Genomic DNA, 24,916 nt, shown 5'->3' on the forward strand with positions numbered 1-24,916 from the left:
AAACTATTGTAATACTTATATTATATAATATTTTATTTTATATTATATTGGGATTTATATTAAAGACAAATACATGTGTGGGTTGCATTTGTGTAAGAGAGAGTGAGTAAAGTTTTAGGCAAGTGCTGCTTTTTCTTCTCCAAAAACAGCTCTCAAGTAAAATTGTCGTGGATTACTATAAAGCACACCAAGATTGCCCCAGAAATGGTCTCTCATGTGAGTACTTTTTGTAAGTACTTAGTAAGCTTTTGTATAATTATGAAATCTTAAATCATTCTCTTTGAAATTCTAACTTCACAATCATGCAGAAGAGAATTGGGTTCATGCATTGCATATCCTCATATTATTTATTGCCGATTGGTCTCTTTTTCACTCCAATTGACACATTTACCATCACCAGTACATATTTCCATTACCATTAAACATTAATGAGAAGCATTAATAAACATGTATAACAAAATACACATTTAATAACATATTTTTACTCTAAACATTCTAACGCTGCATCGTTTCACCGCATACAAGTTTAATAGCATGTTAAAAGATTGGTGAAGCGCAGAGGAGTTGGGCCATTAAACACTTTCATACCAGCTACTTTTCCATCTTGACCAATAGAGCTCACCATTTACTGCATCGTGCACCATCATTTGTACAAAAAGACTTACAGCATTGCATTGAACTTCAGTGTATCTTCTTGCGAAAATGATACCTTAAAAATGCACACAGTAAAATAATGGGGTCCTCATAAGGGTTCTCCATAAATTTAAAAACATTTTGAACCTGGACTTTGTGCAGTTTAAGCTAGATAGCTGCACAGGACACACCACCTCTGCAAACCACATCATAATTTTTCCATATGCATGTGATGTCACTTGTTTTTTGCTGGATAGAACATAGGTTTGTATAGACTTGTATGTTTGTATAGTATCAGTGAGGAGATCACAAGATGACCAGCCACTGATACGGCAACCTGCACATCAAGATCTGATCAACGACCAACCACATATCTAAACATGAGGCCCTACTGCATCTTCATCGTCTGTCTCGTTCTCTTCACCTTCTGCTCAATGGCTCAAATTGAATGTGCGTCTTTTTTATTACTTCTTGATTTTTCTTTGGAAATGTCTGGATAAACAACTGCTAACAATTTAGCATATATTTATGAGGCATTTTCCAGATTACTAAAGGGGTCATGAACTGCATTTGTTGTTTCCTGAGGCACACTTATAATGTTAGTATGATTTTTACATGAAAATTGTCATAATTTAGAAATAAAAGGCTATTTTCTACCCTGATTTTAGCCCTCTGATTTGAACGCTTGTTGGAAGGGGTGTGTAAACGGCCACTGCTATGACTGTTAAGTCACTTGCTTGACACATCAACATCAATAAATGATTTTTGAGACACAGAACATCTGACTGTACATGCATCATCCATATCAGAAATCACTGATCACAGATGAGGCATTAAAATGAACACGGTTACTTGCGTGTTGTGGTATCTGGTTAGCATGGTCCTGTTTGCCCCTGCTGTTAGATGCTGTAATAAAAGAAAAAAGAACAAAAAAAAACATCTCTCTTGACAGCCTGTTATTTCAAAATTTCAACTTTTCATTTCAACACATAAATTGGGAATAATGTATTTTCTATATATTAAATGTTTTACCAGGACCCAAGTTTGAAATTGACTTTAATTTGTTGTGATTAATTCAGTTGTAGTTTTCTTCAATTAAGTTACTTTTTTGTCAGATGTAGTCCTTAAAGTAAATAAAGGATATATAAGTCTTTGTCATTCTTGAAAATGAGTCATCCTCTACATCCGCTCCTTTGATTCTCCATTGTCTAGTTGAAGCTCTTGGATTCCTGTATTCCCTTCAGTCTTCTCAAAGAACTTATTCCATTGATTCTTGATCGATCACTCTTCTCGTACCAGCACTATGCCATGTTCTACTCATTCAGCCTGTATTCAAGTCCTAAAATCTCATTGGAGCCGGTGAGTTACCTCTCTAGTATGTATGTATGTATGGCGACAAGATTATACATTATTTTCTGAGGTTTTGCCATTTTTGACCTATAAGCTTCAGTATTTTTTACAGAGCAACTGGAATGAGACATGTGCTTTTTATTTGTCTGTCACAGGGCTGCAAATTGAATATTTCATTCCAAAATAATCAGCAGCCAAGAGCTGAGCTGAGCAGAGCAGAAGACTGCAAGTAAGCGTCCAACTGAACCAGACAGCTTTGATGTAGCAGATAAGACATAAGACCAGACAGGTGGTGGCTAGCACTGATGCCAGCCAGTGTGTTTTTTCTATCGCAGATTGTGGACAAATGAATTTCAAATGTGTTGTATTCAGACTTGACAATCAAAATGCAAACATGATTTCAGGATTAATTGGCCTATTCTTCATCCAGCATATATCTGCATTATGGTGATAAAACTGAAAATCGGTTAAAAAAAAAAGTGGATAGTGGATCAGTTGGCTTTAAAAACAGACATTATGACAAAACTACTATCACATTTTAAATACATAAACAGTTGTTTATTCTACAGCCTATGGTGGATAAAAGCTAGCTGCAATATATTTTGTGCATCTCCACTCCCCCCTCCTCTTTTGCCTGAAGGGCCAAAGAAATATTAAAAACGAGATATGAAGTAATCATTAATATTAAGCCCACAGCCACTCTTGTCCCTCCAGATGGAAAGCTATAACATGTTGTCCTGATATTTGATATTTCTTTGGTGTCCTGGTTCCTAAAACCACAAGGAATACAAAATGCATGCATAAAGAAAAGCCAGAATGACTTTTTAGCATTTCACGTTACACTTTTACAGCTGACGTCATACAAGAAAGATTTTAAATTAACCACATCCGCCTAGAATACCCTGTTGCTAGGTGACCTGACAATAAAATGACTGACTTTGGGATGGTGGGGGTGGGAAGGGGGTCACCTTCATGAATATTTATAGCGAAATGTCTGACGACTGGTTCCTGTTTGTTAAATTTAAGAATGGAGCATCTAAATCTCACTGGTGGAATTACTTCAGCCTCCAAAGACTGACATGATTTCATTGCACAAAGAGTGCATGTGTGTACTAAAAATGTCAAAACAGCCTGAACTGAAATCGATTGTCTGTTTTCATTTGGCTGTTTTTCCCAAGGGCAAGGAAATAAAGCAGGAACACGTATCTGCAGTGCAGGCTTTACATTAGCTCATGCACCTCACAACCCTTCAGACTTCTTTATACTTCAGCGCTTGGGTTGTCATGAACACCCTGATATAATTATACTGCAAATAAAAGAGTCTTAGCAGCACATTTAAAGGGGTCATATGATGCGATTTCAAGTTTTCCTTTCTCTTTGGAGTGTTACAAGCTGATTGTGCATAGATAAGATCCCTGAAGTTGCAAAGACTAAAGTCTCAAAACCAAAGAGATATTCTTTATCAAAGTTAAGACTCTGCCACGCCTAAGTAAGGGAGAAGAAAGGAGCTTTACGCGCTGCCATCCCCTATATGCCTTTCCCAGTAGCTGTCATCTGCCTGTTTCTCAACACATTTGTGCCCGGACTGGGTGAGTACGACGAGGCGATTCGCTCATTTACACACAACCACCTGACCTGCGAGAAATAACACTGTACTTACACCCGAAATAAACGACATTCCATCAACAAGTTCTTTCAGTGCGCGCTTTAAGTCATTTAAATTTGCTTTGAATAGGCTATACTTATACAGTTTAAATATATCTGTACTACGTGCTTGCGATTATTGTTTATAGGCTACTTTGCAATTGCGATTTGAATGTCTAAATACTTTGATTAACTCTTATTGTACGTGTTCATTCATTTAATTCATTCATGCATTCCTTAATACGTTTTTATTATGTTTTTAGTGATATTTTTGCATATGGGTCAATGACGTGACGTTAATAATTTTTTGTACGTGTCTATTAGCCTACTTAACACAGCAAAACAGAAAAATGCACAAATGGATCCACCTACTGTACAATGAACAGTTCAATTCAATTCAAGTTCAATTTCAATTTCTGAAATAAAATCTATTTTTATGTGTTTGTGGGGCATGAAGTCAAACATGTGGGTGGTACAATGAAGAAAAAGTCTCATCAAAAGGCTGAAAATCTCAACAAGATGGCCCTTGAGTAGGTTGGCTAACCTTGTGTTATTATTGCTTCGGAAAATAAATATTGAATACGTTTTGTTTGTATAAAAGTGGTACAAGCAACATGTAGAAAGCCATGATGTTGTCATGTGACAAAAACATAAACAGGAAATGCTATCATGATTAGTTCAAGTTGTCATATGGTAAAACCCAAAGTAAATTATATAATATTTTGGCTTGTGATTGAAAAATGCATGATATTTGTGAAAATAATGATTAATATGCTTACACTGTAGTCAAAGTATAAGAGGTATATGTTGTTACTTCATGGTCATTTTTGTTAGAAATTATTTTTCAATATGAATTAAAAGATGATATTTCTAACAGCCAGGCACATGTGTTTTAATATAGATTATTTTTATGATCATGAACAACATTATTTCTTATTGAGCCATAAAGCACCAAAACACACTTGGAGTATCTGGTCACGAACAGGATCAGATCGTGTTTCTCGCTGACATTTAGGTCAAGATTCAATACGAGCTGTTTTTATTTCATATCCAATTTTCGAAGTGTGGTAAAAGATCCATCACGTGCATCCGAGAGCATACCAGAACAGATAATCAAGATGATCATAAATAATTGCATCCACCCCATTAGCCTGATTGATAACTTGACCTTTTCTCCTTCCTAGCCGGTCCGTTCATCCATTTCGATATTGTCATTTCCAACTTGATTCTCAATCATGTTAGTTCGGTCTAATAAGTAATTGCTCATCTCTGGTATCTGGTCATGTGTGTGATCAGTTTTTGCGAGCATCTTCTTTCATCCAACACGCCTCTTTTCTTAATTGCCAATAGATTGTGCCATGATGTCAGTCTTCAAAGACCAGATGGGTTGTTTTATTTTCTCTTTAAGAATTCTAGTACCACTGCATTAGACACATTTAAAGCATCACTTTGTAGCTTTCAAAGTATAAAAGCACACATGGCAGAAGAATATTGATCTCCCTTATGTCTAATAAGGCTGGGAAGCATGACCTCAGAGAATGTCTTTGAAAAATGCTAGTAATAGTAACAAAAGGATCATACTCCTGGTTATTTTGCACCAAAGTCTTTCAATACAAAAGCATTGTGCTGAAACTTTACCCTGAACACTACTAATATGTGCCAAGTGAATTGTCTTGATAGGTGAGCTGATACCTTGTGGCTCCCTCCCTCGTCTTTTATGGATAATGCAGTACATCAGATATCTCTTCTTTTTAACCCCACAGTTATGGATACTTACCCCTTTTTGTTAACGGGAATTGACACAGATTTTACAAATTGATTCGAAAGCTTCTCTACTTGATTCAGATTTCAGTATATTTATTCAATTTATTGAGTTGTGTACAAATATTTAAATAAGGCATATTTTAAATCAGTTTTTCATATTTTCTACTCCAATTCGTTGTTAAAATCTAAACATTTAAACTGTGGTTGTCCTATGATAAATTTATTAAAACTTGCAGTAAATGAGATGCCAATAACAGGTTAGTGTATTGAGTGTCTTCTCTGAGGTAAATGTAATGTGACGCATTGTTTACAAACTGTTTTTTTGACGACTTTTTACATTTGAAACACAAAATGAGTGAATACATGAGGCATGATACATTTCAGTAAGTTGTATTGTTTTTTTTACATACCTTCTGATGTTCATTCATGATTATTTTATACTATAACTAGTAGTATAAACCTTAAACTGAGGCGTTAAATCACGTCACATTAAATTGATATTGGTTCTTCAAAATGATAATCAATTAAAGGTGCAGTAAGCAATTTCTGAGAAACGCTTTTGAAAGTGAATCAGACCAAGCGCCAAAACACACTTGTAGCCAATCACTAGTAAGTACATGGCATGTTTGTGAACTTGAGGGCGGACCTATCAAGACATGATACTTTTAAGTAGGGGCGTGCTTGTTTTGTTGATTTCAAATAACAATAGCGTTTTCTTAGAAATCACTTACTGCACATTTAAAAACTGGTAATCGATATTGTCAAGCCAGCCCTACTTTTAGCAGGGCATGGGAAATATGCGGCTCTTCTATGGCATCTTTGCCCAGACTTATGCATCCGGGACATTTGCAGAGCTTGGAATCCATCTCTGACCGTTGCAGTTAGATTGAACATACAGTAATCAACCCGGTGACCGCATCACTCAGCCACTTGTGGCTCTCTGGTGTTTATGTCATTATTGGTTTCATCCATCAGGATACCCCCATTGGACCCATGCCTCAAGTCATCTAATCTTGCAGTCCACTTCAGCATAGCCTTTCCTCCTCAAGTTTCGCCAGTCCCTCTGGAGTCTGGAGGACATGGAGTGCTTTTGGAGGACGCAAGCATTTAGTATGAATCAGTGCATATGCTGTATAAATACTTACAGAACGAACATGCATTCTACAGGCAGTAATGTGCCTGTCTCGTATCATCTGTGCACGTGGGCATGGTTTACTGAGCTCCTGTCTGCTGCACAGTTGCTCATACATAAACTAGAGTGGAATATTATGACAAGAGAGCCCATGTTTGGATGACGATGATACAAGGGAAAATGCCAAGAGCCAAATGGGGCTCTCTTGAGCACACTGTCTGCGCTCGGGTCGTCAGAGACCATCACTCTAGTTAGTGAGTCATGCTTGACAACCTGCTCTCCTCACCTTTAATTGCCGATACTTTGCAGGGCATGTGTTGGGTGCCAGATGAGTTTAGATTCAAATCATCAAATCATGCTAATTTACATGTGCACAAATTGAGGGTCTTATTAAAAGATTTCATGTCCAAACAATGACAGAGCTGTGCATCTGGGTTATTGCTTATGCAGCGATGTTGCATTAAACAGTTCTTTGACGCTAATAATGCAATAAGCATACTTTTAAATAAGTTGCTTCAGACACTGTGACTAAATGAAGCTAAAAATGTAATTTTTACATAAATTCAAAGAACTAGAAATTTTACCTAAAACAGCAAAGTTCGTCAGGGCCAACTTTGAATTGTGCATGGGTGGATGGATAGATATTTTATCATATTTAATAAATGATCTTTTGTCGACCAGGGTGGAAAAACACTTCATTTCCCATAATGCATTACCTGTGCTGAATCTCTGTAAACTGCAATTTAGTAAATCCCTCTGGTTTTAAACAATTTTTCCTATCCAACACTGCAGATTTAAAATTAAATTGTGACATTGGACTCCTGACTGGCATTTTTTAACACTTTTTTTTTCTTATGTGTTCAGCCATTCTGAAAATCTGTGGCATCAAAATTATTTTGACAGTTGGATTCACAGCTGTTTAATTTTAGGCTTGCATGCTCATTTGCACCATTTGTTCAGGCATACTAGAAAAATCTTGTTTTAATTCAGGCTTTGTGTGGCCAAATATGTAGCCTTTTCAAAAATATATTTGGTCTAGATGTAATCAGATATGGATAGAATTTCATCCAAAAAAAGGAGTTTCTCAAGGTCTAAATAAGGAAAACTGTTGACTTCTCATCTTGACCTGATCTGAATCTAAATGGGAAGTCTTTTCACATGGGAAAAAAATTCAATTTTGTGGTGAGCATGTAGATTTCTGGCATTTAATACATCCAACGGAAGGATAATAATGTGCTAAAAGCTTTCCAAAAATAGAGGGAAATATATAGTGAATATCATACAAAACCCTTGTTTGAAACAGACTGTACTTTAAGCCTAAAATTAGACTATCATTTAAAATGTGAGGGTTGGAAGTGCAAAGAAAAGACAAAGGTCCACCACTTCAGATGCATTTAGCTTCAGAAACACAGTTTTATGAAAATGCTAAAACTGAATGTCCTGAATAATTTATTCTAGAATAATGGCTTTTTTTTTTTGGCTTTAATTTTCCCATTTCCACATGATATTTTTACCCAACCAGGAATGTACAGTAAATCTCATTAACCAGAGATTTGAAAATGACAGAAGTCTTTTCAGTGATAACCCTGCTGACAAAACAGTGTAAAACTGGTTTCCTGGTCTTCTACTGGTTTAGCTGGTTGGCCAGCTTGTTTAGGTGCAGACCACCTTAGGCTGGTTTAAACTATTTTCTCAGCAGGACAATTTGAGAGATTTGTGTTGCTCATGCCGATGCTATCCCAACACTCTTTGAACTGAACCTATCGCTCTAGCCCTGGTGCTCTTCTAGTTTCCATGACAGCAGATATGCTAGCAGAAGCCTGCCTGCCTGTCTCCTCTAAGATTGAAAGAGGTAGATAAGCCAGCAAATGAATTCATTCCAAGGGGGTCCTTCAAAGTGCACTTAAATGGGCAAAAAAATTAAGTATGGTTATCGTTTTAGATTGCATTACTTCTTTTAGAACTTTAATAATATGTTAAAAGCTTCTTGTAAGCGTTTCATAAAGCAAACAGAATTACAGAGGAAAAACAGACATGCAGAGGAGCCTGTGACTGTCAGGTAGAGGACTCTTCTATGTGACCTTAACTCTCTTGTGGATTCAAGCTAAAAATAAACTGACTGCAGAGGTCAACTGTGTAGTGGTGCTCTAATTTGGTATTTTACTTTACTCTTTTCATTGTGTTAACATTCAAAGCTTTGCGATGCAAATTTAAGATGAGTCTGAAATCAAATGTTTTTAAGTATGAATTTCCTCTCAGCCTTTGATGAAGTATGTTACATGGGTATGCAGGTGTGAACTATAGAAATATTCACTAGCTTAGAGTTGTACTTTGACCTTATTTTTTTTGTAACAGACATAACAGACCTCAGGTCTTTAATTTAAATACAACAACTTTCCAATTTTCTTTCTACCTACAACACCTAAATGTTTGCAGTCAGTACGTTTTTTTATTTTTAATTTATGCTTTTATTCAGCAAGGATGTATTAAATTGATTAAAAAACATTTATAATGATTCAAAAATAGTATCACTTACCATCACTTGGATAAATAACATTTTTAAATAAATTAAAATAGAAAACACTTTTAAATTGTAATAATTTTTCACCATATAACTGTTTTTTTTTTTAAACAAGTAAAGCATTCTTGATAACCATAAGATATTCTTTCAAATACATAAAAAAGGTGACAGACCCCAAACTTTTGAATGGTAGCCTGGCTCTTAGTTCAGTTCTCTGTCACCATGATACTTCATATGCGGATATAATGCTTATTTGACATATTGCTGTTTGCATGCATTATAGTAGGGAAGTATGTGCATATTTGAACAATGTTAGTTTTTAACTAGACAGCCAGACGCAAAAAAACCTTCCCAGTTTTGTGTAAAATATGCATCAGATACACTGTAAAAAAAATTCCGTAAAATTTACGGTAGAAAACCGGCAGCTGTGGTTGCCGGAATTTTACCGTAAAAAATACGGTAGCAACGTTTTAGGTTTTACGGTTTTAACTTAAATTTACAGTTAAATACCGTAATTTCATTAACTGATAAAATGTTATTATATACCAACCTATTGAAGTACTAAAATCTGTTTTGTACCTTTGTAATACACTGATAACCACCAAATGCAGGTGGTGATGAGAAAGTCACGTGATGAACCAAAGCCCATCACAAGCAGCTTTTAAATACTAACATATATAGAAGGTGCACAGTGTCATTCACACAAACACCAAACACCATCATGTAACACACGTGAAACTGAAACAATTCAATAAACATTCATTTAACGACATTAGGTGTAACGCACAACGCTAATATACAAAACTGATAAGAAAAAACTAAGAAGAAACGTAGTTATTTCAACAAAAAAACATCAAATTTGAAATGTAATGCAGGGAATTCTGGGAATGTCAATTTACGGTTATTCACTGTAAATTATACGGTCTTTTTCACTTCCAAATACGGTATACTACCGTAAAATTAATGTCCAATACATGTAATGTCCAATACAGTTTTTCACCGTATATAGTAGGGGAATTTACCGTTAACCATTTAACAGGATTTTACTGTAGCATTTTTACAGTCTTTTACCGTTAAATTCACGGTCATTTTTTACAGTGTAGTCAGTGAATGGACTGTAGGTGGTCGGTGGACATGTCTTATAAGGCTGAGACCCAACATAAAAAAAAAGGAAAGGAAGAAAAACAAATAGGAAACTAATGTTTCTCGGAAGTGCAGTGAAAGAAACCACAGGACATCTCAGACCAAAATATGAGATTTCTTTTATTAAATTGCAGCTGATGGATTCAGTTCAGTTACAATATTATACATGATTACCAGAATGAGGGCACAGTTGGTGTTTTTGTGACAATAGTTAGCTTAGAGAGCAGAAAAATGGCTTTCAGCGCAACATTTTTGGCAGCAGATAGAAGACCACTGAGCACTGTAACTTATAATTTTATACAGACGGTCTCTTCACTCACAAAATGAGATGAATGGGATAACATCATTCAGAGAGTGTTATTGGTGTCATTTTTAATACAGCTGCGCTGTGGCAGTCAGTAGAGACACCCGATAACAAATTACACCGATGCTCTTGCTTCAGATTACATAAGATTTGCAGTGTGATTAATGACCGAGACTATATTAGCAATAAACAGCAAACTCAGTGGACAGAAAAAATTGATTGTAAGATTTGGCAATAAAGCACAAGTTAATCTCGAAGTTTAACTTTTGGGGTAATGAAAATGACTCAAGTTGTTCCCCTTATGGGGTTTTCATATCACAAATTGTTCTAGCATGCTGTCTCATTTCTGATCTTCTCAAGGCCCAGTCACTCCAAGTAAAATTGTCCCTTAAAGTCTGTATTAAATGAGCAGTATTGGTGCTGTGAGCCTCATAAAAGATAGTGTTAACCCAAATGACTCTCTCTTCGGAAGGGATTGAACAGCCAGTAAACTGTAAAGTGACTGATGAGTAATCAGCTTCTCACAGAATGGCTGAAAACTGCGATGGCTGCAGGCAGTCAGACTGATTTTGTCGCGTCTCCTCGCAAGCTGTCTTGGCTCTCATCCTTGAACTGTTATAAATAGAGGCCGCAGAGCTGTTGTGGAATTTTCCATTTCCGGAATGGTCGCTGTGCATGTTTTCTAGGCCTACCTTGAGGCTAATCCTTCACCTTGCTTTCCAAATGACTCTGTTATACATCAAGCTCTCGGGCCAAGTTTACTAGCCACCTATGGACCAAACACAGCGTGCGTAATGTTAAATGTTAGAGAGGTGCTGTATGTACTCTGCTTAATTTTCTCCATATGCAATTCAAAAAATAAGACTTAAAAAATGACTTTATCATATAGCTTCACTAGCTTACAAAAACTCAGACTGAGTTAACATTAACATTTTCGAACCATGGATTCCCTCAAGAGGATATACACAATCATACGCTACTGGCTTATTTAATCAAAATACAGTAAAACAGTAATATTGTAAAATATTATTACAGTTTAAAAAATGTACATGTAATTTATTCAGTGTCACATTATCCTTCATAAATCATTCTAATATGCTGATTTACTGCTTAAGAAATATTTCTTATTATTAGCATTGTTGAAAACAGTTGTGCTGCTTAATATTTTTGCGGAGAAGGTGATACATTTTTTCAGGATTCTTTTAATCAATATATGCTAATAAATTAATATATTTAAGTTAATTTAACAGCATTTGTTTGAAATAGAAATCTTTTGTAACCTTAAAATGTCTTTACTGTCACTTTTCATCAATTTAATGGATCCTTGCTGAATATACAGGTGCATCTCAATAAATTAGAATGTCGTGGAAAAGTTCATTTATTTCAGTAATTCAACTCAAATTGTGAAACTCGTGTATTAAATAAATTCAGTGCACACAGACTGAAGTAGTTTAAGTCTTTGGTTCTTTTAATTGTGATGATTTTGGCTCACATTTAACAAAAACCCACCAACTCACTATCTCAACAAATTAGAATACTCCATAAGACCAATAAAAAAAAATTTTTTAGTGAATTGTTGGACTTAAACACTTCAGTCTGTGTGCATTGAATTTATTTAATACACGAGTTTCACAATTTGAGTTGAATTACTGAAATAAATGAACTTTTCCACGACATTCTAATTTATTGAGATGCACCTGTAAGCATTTTTTTTTTATCATACTGACCGCACAGTTTTGAAAAGTAGTGTACATCAAAGGAGAATTTTGTGAATTTAGTCCTATTGTAACACAGACTTTATTTTACTCAGAAATCAAAAACTACTATTGTAAAATAGAAATTCAGTCCTGCAAATTTGCCTTTCAGGTTGGCTTGTGAAGTGATGTCAGCTATTCTGTAGTTAATTTGAAATCACCTATGCTTTAACAGAAGTATATATTGCTCAACATGCTTGAAGCTCATAGCGCATGCCTTAAAAAAAGTTTGTTTATTGGCATCAGTGGTTCCATGAAGAACCTTTACCATCCATGGAAACTTTCTATTGCACAAAAGGTTCTTCATAGAGGAAAACGGTTCTCTATGGCATCTTTATGGCATCGCTGCGAATACCCCTTTTTTTGGAATTTATATTTTTAAAGGCATTGGTCTTTCGTGAAATGTTTATTCCTTATTGCTAAAAATCAATATATCTATGGAGATTTTGAGTAGCATTATAACCTCTATAACCCTACTCTTGTGCTCTATTTAAATCTGAAGAGAGGGAGAGCGTGTTGAAATCTCTCTTTTGTTAGACTTGAGGTCATTCTTTGTCTCTCCAGTTTTATGCAATGGTTTGCCGAACCATGCTGTCTGACTTGAAGAAATTCAATCAATATGTGCAATCAACAAGTAAAGAGTCTTTGAATGACTTCCTGAAACTGAATGGTGCATCCACTAGCTTCCAGTCTGAAGAGGGTGAACAATGGGAGAGAAGATAACTGATTTTCATTCCTTGCATCTCAAAGGGTCACCACGACTATTTATACCAAACGTGCTTACAGTATGTATGTTTAAAACATCCTAGAGTGCTAAAAAAACGACATTGGCACCTGAGAACCTCCACACACGCTCTCCTAGCAACATTTGTCTCTCTCAGAAGAAAAGGAACTGAACAGGATAATTAACCTCCCACACTGGCAATGGGGCTCGTGTGAGAAAGGCTGAGGAAAATTATAGTGATTGTGAGCCTAAAGTGCAAGGACTAGGATCCCTCACCACCCTACTGTATTTTATTTTCAAGCATCCCTTCTTCATAGAGAAAACGAGTGTGAATGTGTGCATGTCTCTGTTGAATAGTTATGACGTGTGATGTGGCCTCTAAATTATATGTGTGGCATATGCAAGCAGACATTTGCCTGGGTATCCCGTGCTTAATGCAGTTTGACAGGCAGAAGCATTGTTGACAGCCTGATGCGAGATCACACAGTTGATTTGTCCAGCGAGTGTGTGTGTGTGAGTGTTTGATAATATGGTGGAGTGGGGGTCCTCGCGTCATTCAGTTTAATTAGGGTGCTACAAACACCCAAGGCTCTGTTTGTCACTTAGACCTGAGCAGTGTTCACTCAGCCATGCAGACTGAAAGCATAGCGATGGATGGATGGCTGGCAGGGTTGAGCAAAATTCAGGACCTAAGTACTGGCTTCCTTTCGATTTATTGTGAATTTGTCCATTTGAATCGAATTGCCACCCTAGAGTAAGCTGAATTGGAATTTGAATGACAGGAAGAGGAATTTAAAAGAAAAATATTTCAATGAATAATGAATATAGCACATGTACTCCATTGTAATAAGTTGTTTTTTCATCCTGATCCACAGTTGATTTATTAAATATGATGAAATATGAACTAAATATAAATTTATATCTATCTATATATCTATCTATCTATCTATCTGTCTGTCTGTCTGTCTGTCTGTCTGTCCGTCCATCCGTCTATCCGTCTATCCATCTGTCTGTCTGTCTGTCAGTTTTAAATTATATTTAATATATAACACGTTTCAATTGAATTTCAATTCATACTGTATACACTGCCATTCACATTAAATTTGAAAGTGACAAAAAAGACATATATGTTAAAAAAGATTTCTATTTCAAATAATTGCTGCTCTTTTGGACATTCTATTAATCAAAGAATCCTGAAAAAATATCACAGTTTCCACAAAAATATTAAGAAACGCAACTGTTTTCAACTTCGATGATGATCATAATAAATGATTCTTGAGCACCAAATCAGCATATTAGAATGATTGCTGAATGATCATGTAATGAAGACTGGAGTATTTATTTATTTATTTATTTGGTAACACTTTAGTTTAAGGACCAATTCTCAATATTAACTATACTTATTAATATGCATATTACTAGCATATTGGTGGTTTGTTAGTACTAATAAAGCATGTATTACTGCATTACTCTGCATGACCATATTTTAGATCCCTTAATTCTCTGTTTTAACTACAGTAAACTTAACAACTACCGTACTAACTATTAATACATAAATGTGACCATTTATTTATTTATTGCTGCTGAAAATTCATCTTAAAAATTCAGTTCACAATATTTCTAAATTTATTAAAATCTATTTAAAATATTTTAAATAATTTGAATACAATTCAAATTAATATTTATATTTACATTATTATATTTAAAATATAATAGTGATAATATTATTTTTAAACATATTAACCACAAAACTGCAAATATATTATAATAGATATTTCACCAATGTCTGATTTTTTTTTCTTTGTAGAGGGCTCTTTACAGACTTGCTAGACTTTTTGTCTGGTGCAAAAAGTAATAATATAATGTAATCATTCACATGGTATTTATAGCTCAGGTGAATGGTTCAAATGCTTCAGTCAAATACTTCTAGGGCTGCATGTGCCAGTCCAGCAACTGCCATTGAGATGAATGAGAATGCTTATGCATATCTTCTCCTCAAGTCTAGGGACTAAGAGAGAAGGATGTCTTTTTCCACTTCCTATACACTCATTATTTAATTCTTTGGTGTGTATTGTAAGCTGTCTGCTTTTGGGGGTAGTACAGTAAGTGTATTGTTTGTATAACGGCCGTGGGAATAAAAAACTGTGAAAAACTGTGTTTTTCCTTTCTCTACTTGGAAAGCCCCTTTCAAATGATAAACTTAAGAGGTTCTATCCCAGTCCTTCTGAATAACAGCCATGCATTTTATAGTGGCAGACCATACTGTTAACTAAAGAACAGGCTGTATCCGGGGTGAATAAAGTACATTTCTCATAATGAGGAGGCTCATCAGTTTTGTGGGCTATGCTAATGTTCAGCCGCCGTCCTCCCTATTAGAATCTATTATTGTGATAACACTAATGAGATGCTAAACTGTGCTTGGCAGCATAGTGCTGCCTGCTTGCTCAGACTCCTTCAGTGTGAATTATGCTTATCGGCCTTACAAATATGGAAAGCTATTCATAACCTAATTGCCCTGGATTGAGGGGGATAGAAAAAAAAAATTATCTGACAAGAGATGTCTTGGCGAGTTACAGTACCATGTTGGTTAAAGTTCCCAAGAGTTCCCAAATGAGACTCTTCTTCAGACTAGTCCTGCAGATCTGTGGAAAGATCAGAACAGCATAACACATACTTAAATACTGAAAATGTCTCCTTGGAATTGCTTTGTGCCCAGATTTAAAAGCAGACTGCTCTTTAAAGTGAACATGAAAAGAATATCTTCATATCTTAAATAACATGCGACAAATGTTTATTCATTTGTCTTTGCAAAAAAAGAACAAATTTGTCATTTGTAATCCATATGACTTATTATTCAATGATAATCTTTTAAGCACAGTACAAACATTCATTTCAGCCAAGACCGCAGATGTAATAAAAGCTACAGGCATGTCTGACACTGACTGCTACTAAAATCACCATGTTAATTTATATTCAAGCTCCTCTGTTAATATTTTATGCCATAATTATGTCTCAGACCTTACTGTAATGTACGGTATTATTCACACCATGATGAATGATATCATTACAGTGTGGTTTTAAGATGAGCTCAAGACTGAGGTCATATTGCATGTGTTAACTATTTTAACCACAGAAGAGGATCATATGGTCGCATGTTGACGGCATCTCGCTGTATTTTTGTGACAGGTACATTCATCTCAGCCTTCACGGTTCTGTGCGGAGCAAGGACAGACCTTCCCGACAGGCACATGTGCTGCGTTTTCTGGCTGAACATCGCAGCCGCCTTCATCCAGATCGTCACTGCCATTGTCATGGTGGGCTGGATCATGAGCATATTTTGGGGAATGGACATGGTCATTCTTGCCAGTGAGTATTCCTCCATAATACCACTACAAGCACCTTTTTCATTTATTAAATATTTTTGGTGGTTTCGGTAGCCCCCCGAAACCCCCTCCCTCCCCAAATTGACAATTTTGCCATATGTATAGTTTTTTTTTTTCTTTGTGGAACAGAAGAGTATTGACAACTTTGATACTTTTATGTATTTATTTATTTATTTATTGCCTTTGCTGGATATTGATATCAAAGGCCAGTGTGGGCTGCTGTTAAAAAAAAAAAATATTACAAAATAAATTCTTAAAACAATTCTACTTTTGTGTTCCAATAAAAAGTAAATAATGTGAAACAAAATATTAAGTAACAATTATTTTTAGTGCTGTCAAATCGATTAATTGAGATTAATTGCATCCAAAATAAAAGTTTGGGTTTACATAATATGTGTGTGTGTGTGTGCATACATGTATATATTTAATAAATATATGTAATATATATTTATATTTATACAGTTGAAGTCAAAAGTTAACCTACACCTTGCAGAATCTGCAAAATGTTAATTATTTTTCCAAAATAAGAGGGATCATACAAAATGCATGTTATTGTTTATTGAGGACAACTGAGGGTCTCGTGTGCAACTATTACAGAAGGATCAAACGCTCACAGATGCTCCAGAAGGAAAAACCATGCATTAAGTGCATCAACAGAATGAACATTTTTCTTATTTTGCCTAAATATCATATTTTTTCATTTAGTACTCCCCTTTAGAAGCTGCAGAAGATATTTACATGTTTCCCAGAAGACAAAATAAGCTAAATTTACCCTGATCTTCAAATTCAAAAGGTTCTTAATGTATCGTTTTTTCTTCTAGGAATAGGCGATCAATGCTCATGATTTGACAGATCTGTTTTTAATGATCTCTAGCAAAACTAGAACATACTGTACATTTAAAGGGATAGTCTACCCAAAAATTAATATTCTGTCATTACTTACTCACCCTCATGTCGTTCCAAAACTCGTATACATTTCTTCCTTTCTTCTGTCAAACACAAAAATAGAAAAAGTATCTTTTTGGGTTGTTTTTGTTCATACAATTAAGGATTATAATATCAAGTGTTGTTTTGGACTTTCATCAAATTGACAAAAACTGCTGAAACATCCTTCAGAATATCTTCTTTTGTGATTGTTCTGCAGTAGAAAGAAAATTAAACCGGTTTGGAACAACATGAGCGTGAGTAAATGATGACAGAATTTTCATTTTGGGGTGAACTATCCCTTTCACATGCGTGGTAAGTGTAGAAGATGACAGGATTTCAGCAGTCACCCTGCTGTGGGCCATAGTCAGCTCCGTTCATGTTCAACCTGACATCTTTCTCGCTCCTTCTAATATCATCTCCGCCTTCCAGGGCTGTAGAAGGTGCCAGAATCCTTTGAACAATGACTATTAGAGCGGTCTGCTGGTAGGAGTGGATTGAAAGCTCTGCAGTAATTGTTCTGTGTAGGCGGACGAAGCAATTCACAGAACTTTGTCACATGTTTTTACTGTGGAATGTTCATACTGTCATTGAACATTTAAACATATGGTTCAAAATTCTAATCTATTATTTATTTATTTATTTTGCTATTTCACAACCTTTTGGATCAAAAGTTTCTGAAGGTAGGTGAACCAAATATTTGACTTTTGTCTTGTCGCTAATTATACTCAGACCTGTCTCAAATATCGTAAAACATATCCTGCAAGCATTGGCCATGCACATACATACTGCATCTACACTGCAAAAAAAAATAAGTGTTTTGTTATAAATGCAATGTTTCTTTGTAACTGACCTTTGCAACCTCAATATTGTATAAGAGTGTAAGGGCTTTAATATTAAATTTAATGTGTGTTTGGAGGCAGCAAATGCTATATATAAAATAACATAAAAAATATTATTATTTTATTATTAGTTTCTTTCACAGACATGAGACGCATCAACAGTCCCATTTTTAACCTAATAAAAATATTATATGTGACCCTGGACCACAAAACCAGTCTTAAAGGGGTCATATGATGCGATTTCAATTTTTCCTTTCTCTTTGGAGTGTTACAAGCTCTTGGTGCATAAAGAAGATCTGTAAAGTTGCAAACACTAAAGTCTCAAATCCAAAGAGATATTCTTTATAAAAGTTAAGAGTTAACCACACCTACCTAAAACGGCTCGTTCTAACACGCCCCCACATACCTACGTCACGATCTGGGAAGATTTGCATAACGCCGCCCAAATGTTCACGCAAAGAAAGAAGGCGTAACTTTTATTCTCGCTGTAGTATTGTTGACGCTGCAGCCATGTCCTGAAGACGCCGTGTGCTTCGTTGTGAAAGCGAAACTACTTTGTTTGGTCTTCCAAAAGAGGACGATATCCGCTTCGTCATGCCTAGAGCTGATCTGTGCTGGTCGCTGAGGAAATACATCAACTTTCACCGTGGACAAAGCGGAGTCCAGCCCACCTTAGCTCACTCTATCCTGGCCTCAGTGCACGCTAAGCCAGGGTTCCCCTCACGGTAGTCCGCTGTGTTTTTCGTTGCCACTGATGATTCAAACGCGAGTTTTGGGCAGTAGAGTAGCACTTGTTGTTTGTCATTTCTCCGATCACAAATGCAGACAGAGTTTTATGTTTACGCGGCGCAATGCAACGCAACGCAACGCAACGCGTAAAAAGACAGTATAAGTCATTATAATCAGTAATTATGTCCCCACTGGATGCAACAAATGCCTCGTTTGTAATGGGTTTTAATGTTTATGTCTCGTCGCTCCGGCCGGACACGGCATCAACAGTATGTGAGGGGCGTAACATTTCCATCTCACGCTTGAGGTATTCGGCCAATCACAACGCATTGGATAGCTGGCCAATCACAGCACACCTCGCTTTTTCAGACCGATGAGCTTTGTACAAATCGACGCGTTTCAAAAAGGCGGGGCATAGAGGAGAAACAATAATGTACAGTATGTGGAAAATAATGTGTTTTTTTAACTTTAAACCACATAAACACATTTCATTACACCAAATACACAAAATAATGTTATTTTTAGCAGCATCATATGACCCCTTTAAGTAGCACAGGTATATTTGTAGCAATAGCCAACATTGCATGGGTCAAAATTATCGATTTTCCTTATATACCAAAAATCATTAGGATATTAAGTAAAGATCATGTTCCATGAAGATATTTTGTAAATTTCCTACCATAAATATATCAAAACTTAATTGTTGATTAATAATATGCATCGCTAAGAACTTCATTTGGACAACTTTAAAGGCGAATTTCTCAATATTTTGATTTTTTGCACCCTCAGATTCCAGGTTTTCAAATTATTGTTTTTCGGCCAAATATTGTCCTATCCTAACAAACCATACATCAATGGAAAGCTTATTTATTCTAGTTTTCAGATGTGATGTATAAATCTCAGTTCCAAAAAACTGACCCTTATGACTGGTTTTGTGGTCCAGGGTCACATATTATTATAAAGAAAATGCAGAATATTGTTACAATTTAAAGCAACTGTTTTAATATATTTTAATAAATTTTAAAATGTAATCTATTCCTTTATACTATTTCTTTTTGTGCAAACTAAAATTCGTTTAGTTATCCTGACTTTCTTCTTATTCTGGATCTAAATTTAAAACTTATGACCACAGAAAAGGATAGCGCAAAAAGGATACACTTCGAAGATAAAACTGAATGAAATTAAGATGTGACAAAATGTCTAAGAGTTATGTCGCATTAGCTTGTTTTAATTCATTTGAACTAGGGCTGCACGATAAATCGCATGCGATATTTAACACGCATCTTGTCAGAAAGCCGGTTCTTTAATCAGCGGTAAATCTCCATCACCTGCGGGCTTTCACATTGAGCAGCATTAACTACACGGAGCCGTTGTTCACTGACGAGCTGCGCAAAAACTCGCGCGAATATGAACGTGGTTTGGCGCAGCTCGTCAGTGAACAACGGCTCTGTGTAGTTAATGCTGCTCAATGTGAAAGCACGCACGTGATGGAGATTTACCGCTGATTACAGAACCGGCTTTCTGACAAGATGCGCGTTAAACATCGCATGCGATTTATCGTGCAGCCCTAATTTGAACTGTATAAAATGATTTCTTTTATTGAGCTTGTTGCAATGCATTATAAGATTGGCCTTTCCACTAATGCATGAAATATTGCCTTAAAATATGGCTTAAACTTAGCATAATTAAGTTCATACATTTACATACATTTTATATGTTCATAGAAACACCAAAATCTCTCTGTAATTATCATTTTGCCAACTATGCCAAACAGAATGATAATTTAGGGGATTCATTCTTGCGTTTAAATGTTGATTGTCAAATAATTGTCAAATCTGCAGTGTGTATGTAACCCTTATGAAATATTACACTAATGAAACCCGTTCTAGATGCAATAGGAAACATGGTAATATTCTAAATGGCATAACACAATTATTTGATACAGGTCTGCTGTCCTCACAGTTTGGTCACTCATCTCATCCCATTATCACTACCCATGCTGCAAGCTCAGCTTCTCCCATTCTGTTTATTCTGATTCATCTCGGATAATGTGCCTCCCACCACCTGCCATCTGCCAGTCGCCTCTCAGTCTGTTTGATCCACTTTTTGTCCATTAAATGCCAGTAGAACCATAGCGCTCATTAAAAAAGAAGCTTTGCAAAAGTGTGACTTCATACAGAGACTGCGACGATGCACCACTAACTCCTTCAGTTGCACGCTGAGCCCTTTGACAAGATCTTTCAGCAGCCTTGCCTTTGTGGCTCGGCCGCCTTGGAAGACAGGTTAAAGTAATAGTTCACCTCAAAAATCATAATTCAGACCTGCATGATTTTCTTTCTTTCTTGAAACACAAAAGGTGAATTTTTGATAAATGTTGTGGTGACAGGATATAATGAGAAATGAAGAATGAGGCTTATATAATGAAATTAAATAAGGAATAGGGCTGTCAAGCTTCAAAATGCACCATAAGAATATTTCAAAGTAGCTTCGTGGGCTGTTAATAGCCTAAATCAATGAGTCAGGGAGAACTGAATCAGTCCGATTTGTGAACGAGTCATTCAGACCAGTTTTGTGAACTGGATCTACTGAATAATTGAAGAGATTTGAATAAAATATAAAACATTTTCATTAGGCTGAGGATTACGTCCAGGATTTTCTTTAAGAAGGAAAGTCATTTGGGTTTGGAATGCCATGAATATTAACAATAACTACAGTTGTTCATTTTTGAGGTGAACTATCCCTTTAACTACTATGTTTGCCTTAAAGTGTGCAGTACAGATTACTAAATGGCTCGCATGCTAAAAAGAATAGGCTTGATAGTTGAAGCTTGGGTCTTGATCTTTTGAAAGCTTTAATGCATTGAGTCATCTGCGTTTAAACCCGTTATAATGCAATGCTTTAAGAAGGTCATGAGTCATTCATCTATTCCCATTCTACATCTCATTATAAATACTGCAAGATAAAGCCGAAACCTGTGATATTTCAGTGCACAGATAAGACTGCTTCTCGAGCTGAACCAGTGCTGTAAAATGTAAACCCCACTGAGGCATTTTCTAGGCGATATATATGAAAACTGAACTGTGTCAAGTGCCACTCGCATCAGGTGGAAGCATTCAGATATTGTTGGCGAGGTTTTTTTTTTATATATATATATTTCGATTTGCTGAGGATGCTTTCAAACCTTCTTTAGGCTTCTTTCTGTAAGAAATAAAACTGTTGTTTGGTCATTTGGTTTATATACTTTATTTGACAACACAAAAAGGATTCAAAGTAAATAATAGTATTATTTATATACTGTTATTTTATATATTATGTAATTATTTTTTTGAATGACCTTTATTTTTATATTTTCAGTTTTCAATTTTATTTCAGTTAGTTGCCACGGCAACATTTTTCATCAAAATTCAACTAATTTTCTTTTTTTTTTTAAGTTTTATTTCAGCTTTATTTCAATTTTTTTTTTAAATAATAGTTCACAAAAAAAATAATAATTGTCATCCTCACATCCTTCCAAACCTGCTGTTATAATACAGTGACAGGAGGCTCCAAAAAAGACAAATCATGTATTATGCAAGTCATACAATGAAGAACAAGACTTTATTCACCTACCTACAACCTTTCAGTTACGATGCTAGATATTTAACGAGGTTACAAAATCCACATTTATTCATTTTAACTATAACTTTAACTCAGTTTGCCATACGTTTGGGGTCAGTATGATTTTTTTTTTTCTTTTTTGGGAAACAAATTAATACTTTTATTCAGCAAGGATGCATTAAATTGATGAAGGTGTTGTTTCAAAAGATTTATATATCAAAAACAAAAGTTTGAACTTTCTATTCATCAAAGAATCCTGGAGGGAAAATTATGGTTTGCACAAAAATATTGAGCAGCACAACTGTTTTCAACATTAATAATAAGAAGAATTTTTCTTGTGCAATCAGCATATTAGAATGATTTCTGAAGTATCATGTCACACTGAAGACTGGAGTAACGGCTACTGAAAATTCAGAAATGTAGAAATTGAAACTAATTTATATATAATTTCAAAAATAATTTGAAATTATTTTACTGTTTTTACTGTATTTTAATCAAATAAATTCAGCCTTGGTGAGCATAAGAGACCTTGAAAAACATGACCGCTGTAGCGTATACATACAGTATAGCTGTCTTGTGAACTCTGATGCTCTTTCCTTTAGGCTACAGGGAGCAGGCCGCCCCTCAGCAGCTCTGATTGCCGTCCTCCAAACCTAATCTTGAATGTGCACATTTCTCCTGTGCTGTCTGGCCAACATGTATGGGAGCTTTGAGACGGCCCCCACATTGCCTGGGAGATCCAGGGGTTGATCACATGCAGATTCTCAGCCCAACTCCTGCTACTTCCTGTCAGGTACTGCGTTAAGGGCACCTGACTGTTGAGGGACAGCAGAAGAGCATGAGCATTCTATGAATATCTCTAAAAATTGTGCAAACGTGCGAACCGTCTATGTGCCGAACACATCCTATACCTGTCAGGGAAAACCGATCTTAATCTTACTCTACTCTGTAGTCTTAATGTATTAAGCTGACCAATATACACTATGGACATTTAAGTAAATATATTTGTTAAAAAGCTTTGAGGTATCTAATGAAGTAGCTGAAAGAGTCTTAAAGGAAAAGTTCACCCAAAAATGAAAATCTCTCGTCATTATTTACTCACCCTCATGCCTGTTCGTTTTTGGGTGAACTACTCCTATTTTGCTTCCCACAGAGCACTATGAATACATATTATACTGAATATTTATATGTCATGTGCATTACAGTGTCTCCAGTATTTCTTTATAGTGTGCTGTGTTTTTATTACTCAAATTAAGTCTTATAAAGCAGAAAGTGTGTATTTATGTGGTTTTATATAACATACATTGTATTCTGCACGAATACATCACCTGTTATTGTTAATCTCTATTAGTCTTAAATACCCAGAGACCATCAGCCAAATACATAACCTTTTTGTCCAGTAATTATCTGTTGTTGAGTAAAACCGCCAAGTATTGGTGAATCACGGTAGGCCAGTTGCCATAGTGACTGACCACTTTAATCAACCCATGCGTAGGGTATGAAATAACGTAATTAAGTGCGAGTTATTTTTATGTGAGCGATATAAGAGAAAGGCACGGTGCGAATTGAAATAGTCAAAACACTATGATTTAAGACTGACATTGAAAAATTATCCACCAATTGCAAATGACTGCAGCAACTGAGCAAGCAGAATTTGTGCTCTTGCTGAGTGTGTGATATATTCGGAAAAATTCAAGCCCCAAATATGAGGTACTCTGAACTGGTTTCTAATATTTTATTCACACTCTCAAATTTGGGTGAGTCTCTTTTTTGGATGTTATTAATGGATATTAGCTGGTCTCTGGTGTGAATGTGTTTGAGGATTTGTTGTAAATATGGACAGAAAGTGAATTAGTCATGTAAATTTGTGTGCTGTTGTGTTTAGTGCTGCCTTTTAAATACAAACAACATAATCCAGTGCTAAGTCCAAAGGCATAAATATAGTATACAGCCAAACATATGTTACTAAGCAGACTTACACAATAATGCTGTCACATCTCCAGAAATGTCAAGGGTACCATATCGAATAAATTCTGCTTTCAAAAAGTGACATGGTGTCTTGTTTTGTTTTCTAATTAAAACTAATCTGGTGGCATGATCCAACCTCAAAGCAATGTTTGTTTTTCTGCAATGTTGCGATACTCAAAATCCTGCTAAATAGGTGTGTGGATTCTTAATTTTTTATTATTTTATTTATATCATCGCCATGTTTTAAGTATTATGGAGCCTGGCCTGTCAGCAGTGTTATTTTAGAATCATCGAGTACTATAGTTTTTATTAATATTTTAGAAATTGTTTCTATTATTTTTAGTTCGTTTTAGTAATTTTGTTGCGTTTCGGTCATTTTTATTATTAGTTTTTGTTTTTTTAAATGTTGAACTAGTTTTTATTTCAATTTTATTTAAGTTTTAGTTTTAGCTATTTTAGTACATCAAGTTAAAATAAGTGAAAATTAAAAATGTTTTTTATTCC

The 24,916-nt window shown here is 35.5% G+C and overlaps 1 protein-coding gene across 1 annotated transcript; it reads left to right on the forward strand.

The window, feature by feature from the left end:
• Window positions 1-1,510: 1,510 nt before the first annotated feature.
• On the forward strand, window positions 1,511-24,479 carry LOC107727569 (protein stum homolog). Its single transcript, XM_016537468.1, has 7 exons — window positions 1,511-1,531; window positions 1,846-1,992; window positions 2,139-2,212; window positions 3,478-3,572; window positions 16,156-16,335; window positions 17,951-17,959; window positions 23,047-24,479. Exons 1-7 carry the CDS (start codon window positions 1,511-1,513, stop codon window positions 23,079-23,081), a joined length of 561 nt encoding a protein of 186 aa, XP_016392954.1. The 3' UTR covers window positions 23,082-24,479.
• Window positions 24,480-24,916: the final 437 nt, after the last annotated feature.

This window comes from Sinocyclocheilus rhinocerous, unplaced genomic scaffold (genome assembly GCF_001515625.1).
Source record: "Sinocyclocheilus rhinocerous isolate Xijiao unplaced genomic scaffold, SAMN03320098_v1.1 scaffold185, whole genome shotgun sequence".
NCBI lineage: Eukaryota > Metazoa > Chordata > Actinopteri > Cypriniformes > Cyprinidae > Sinocyclocheilus > Sinocyclocheilus rhinocerous.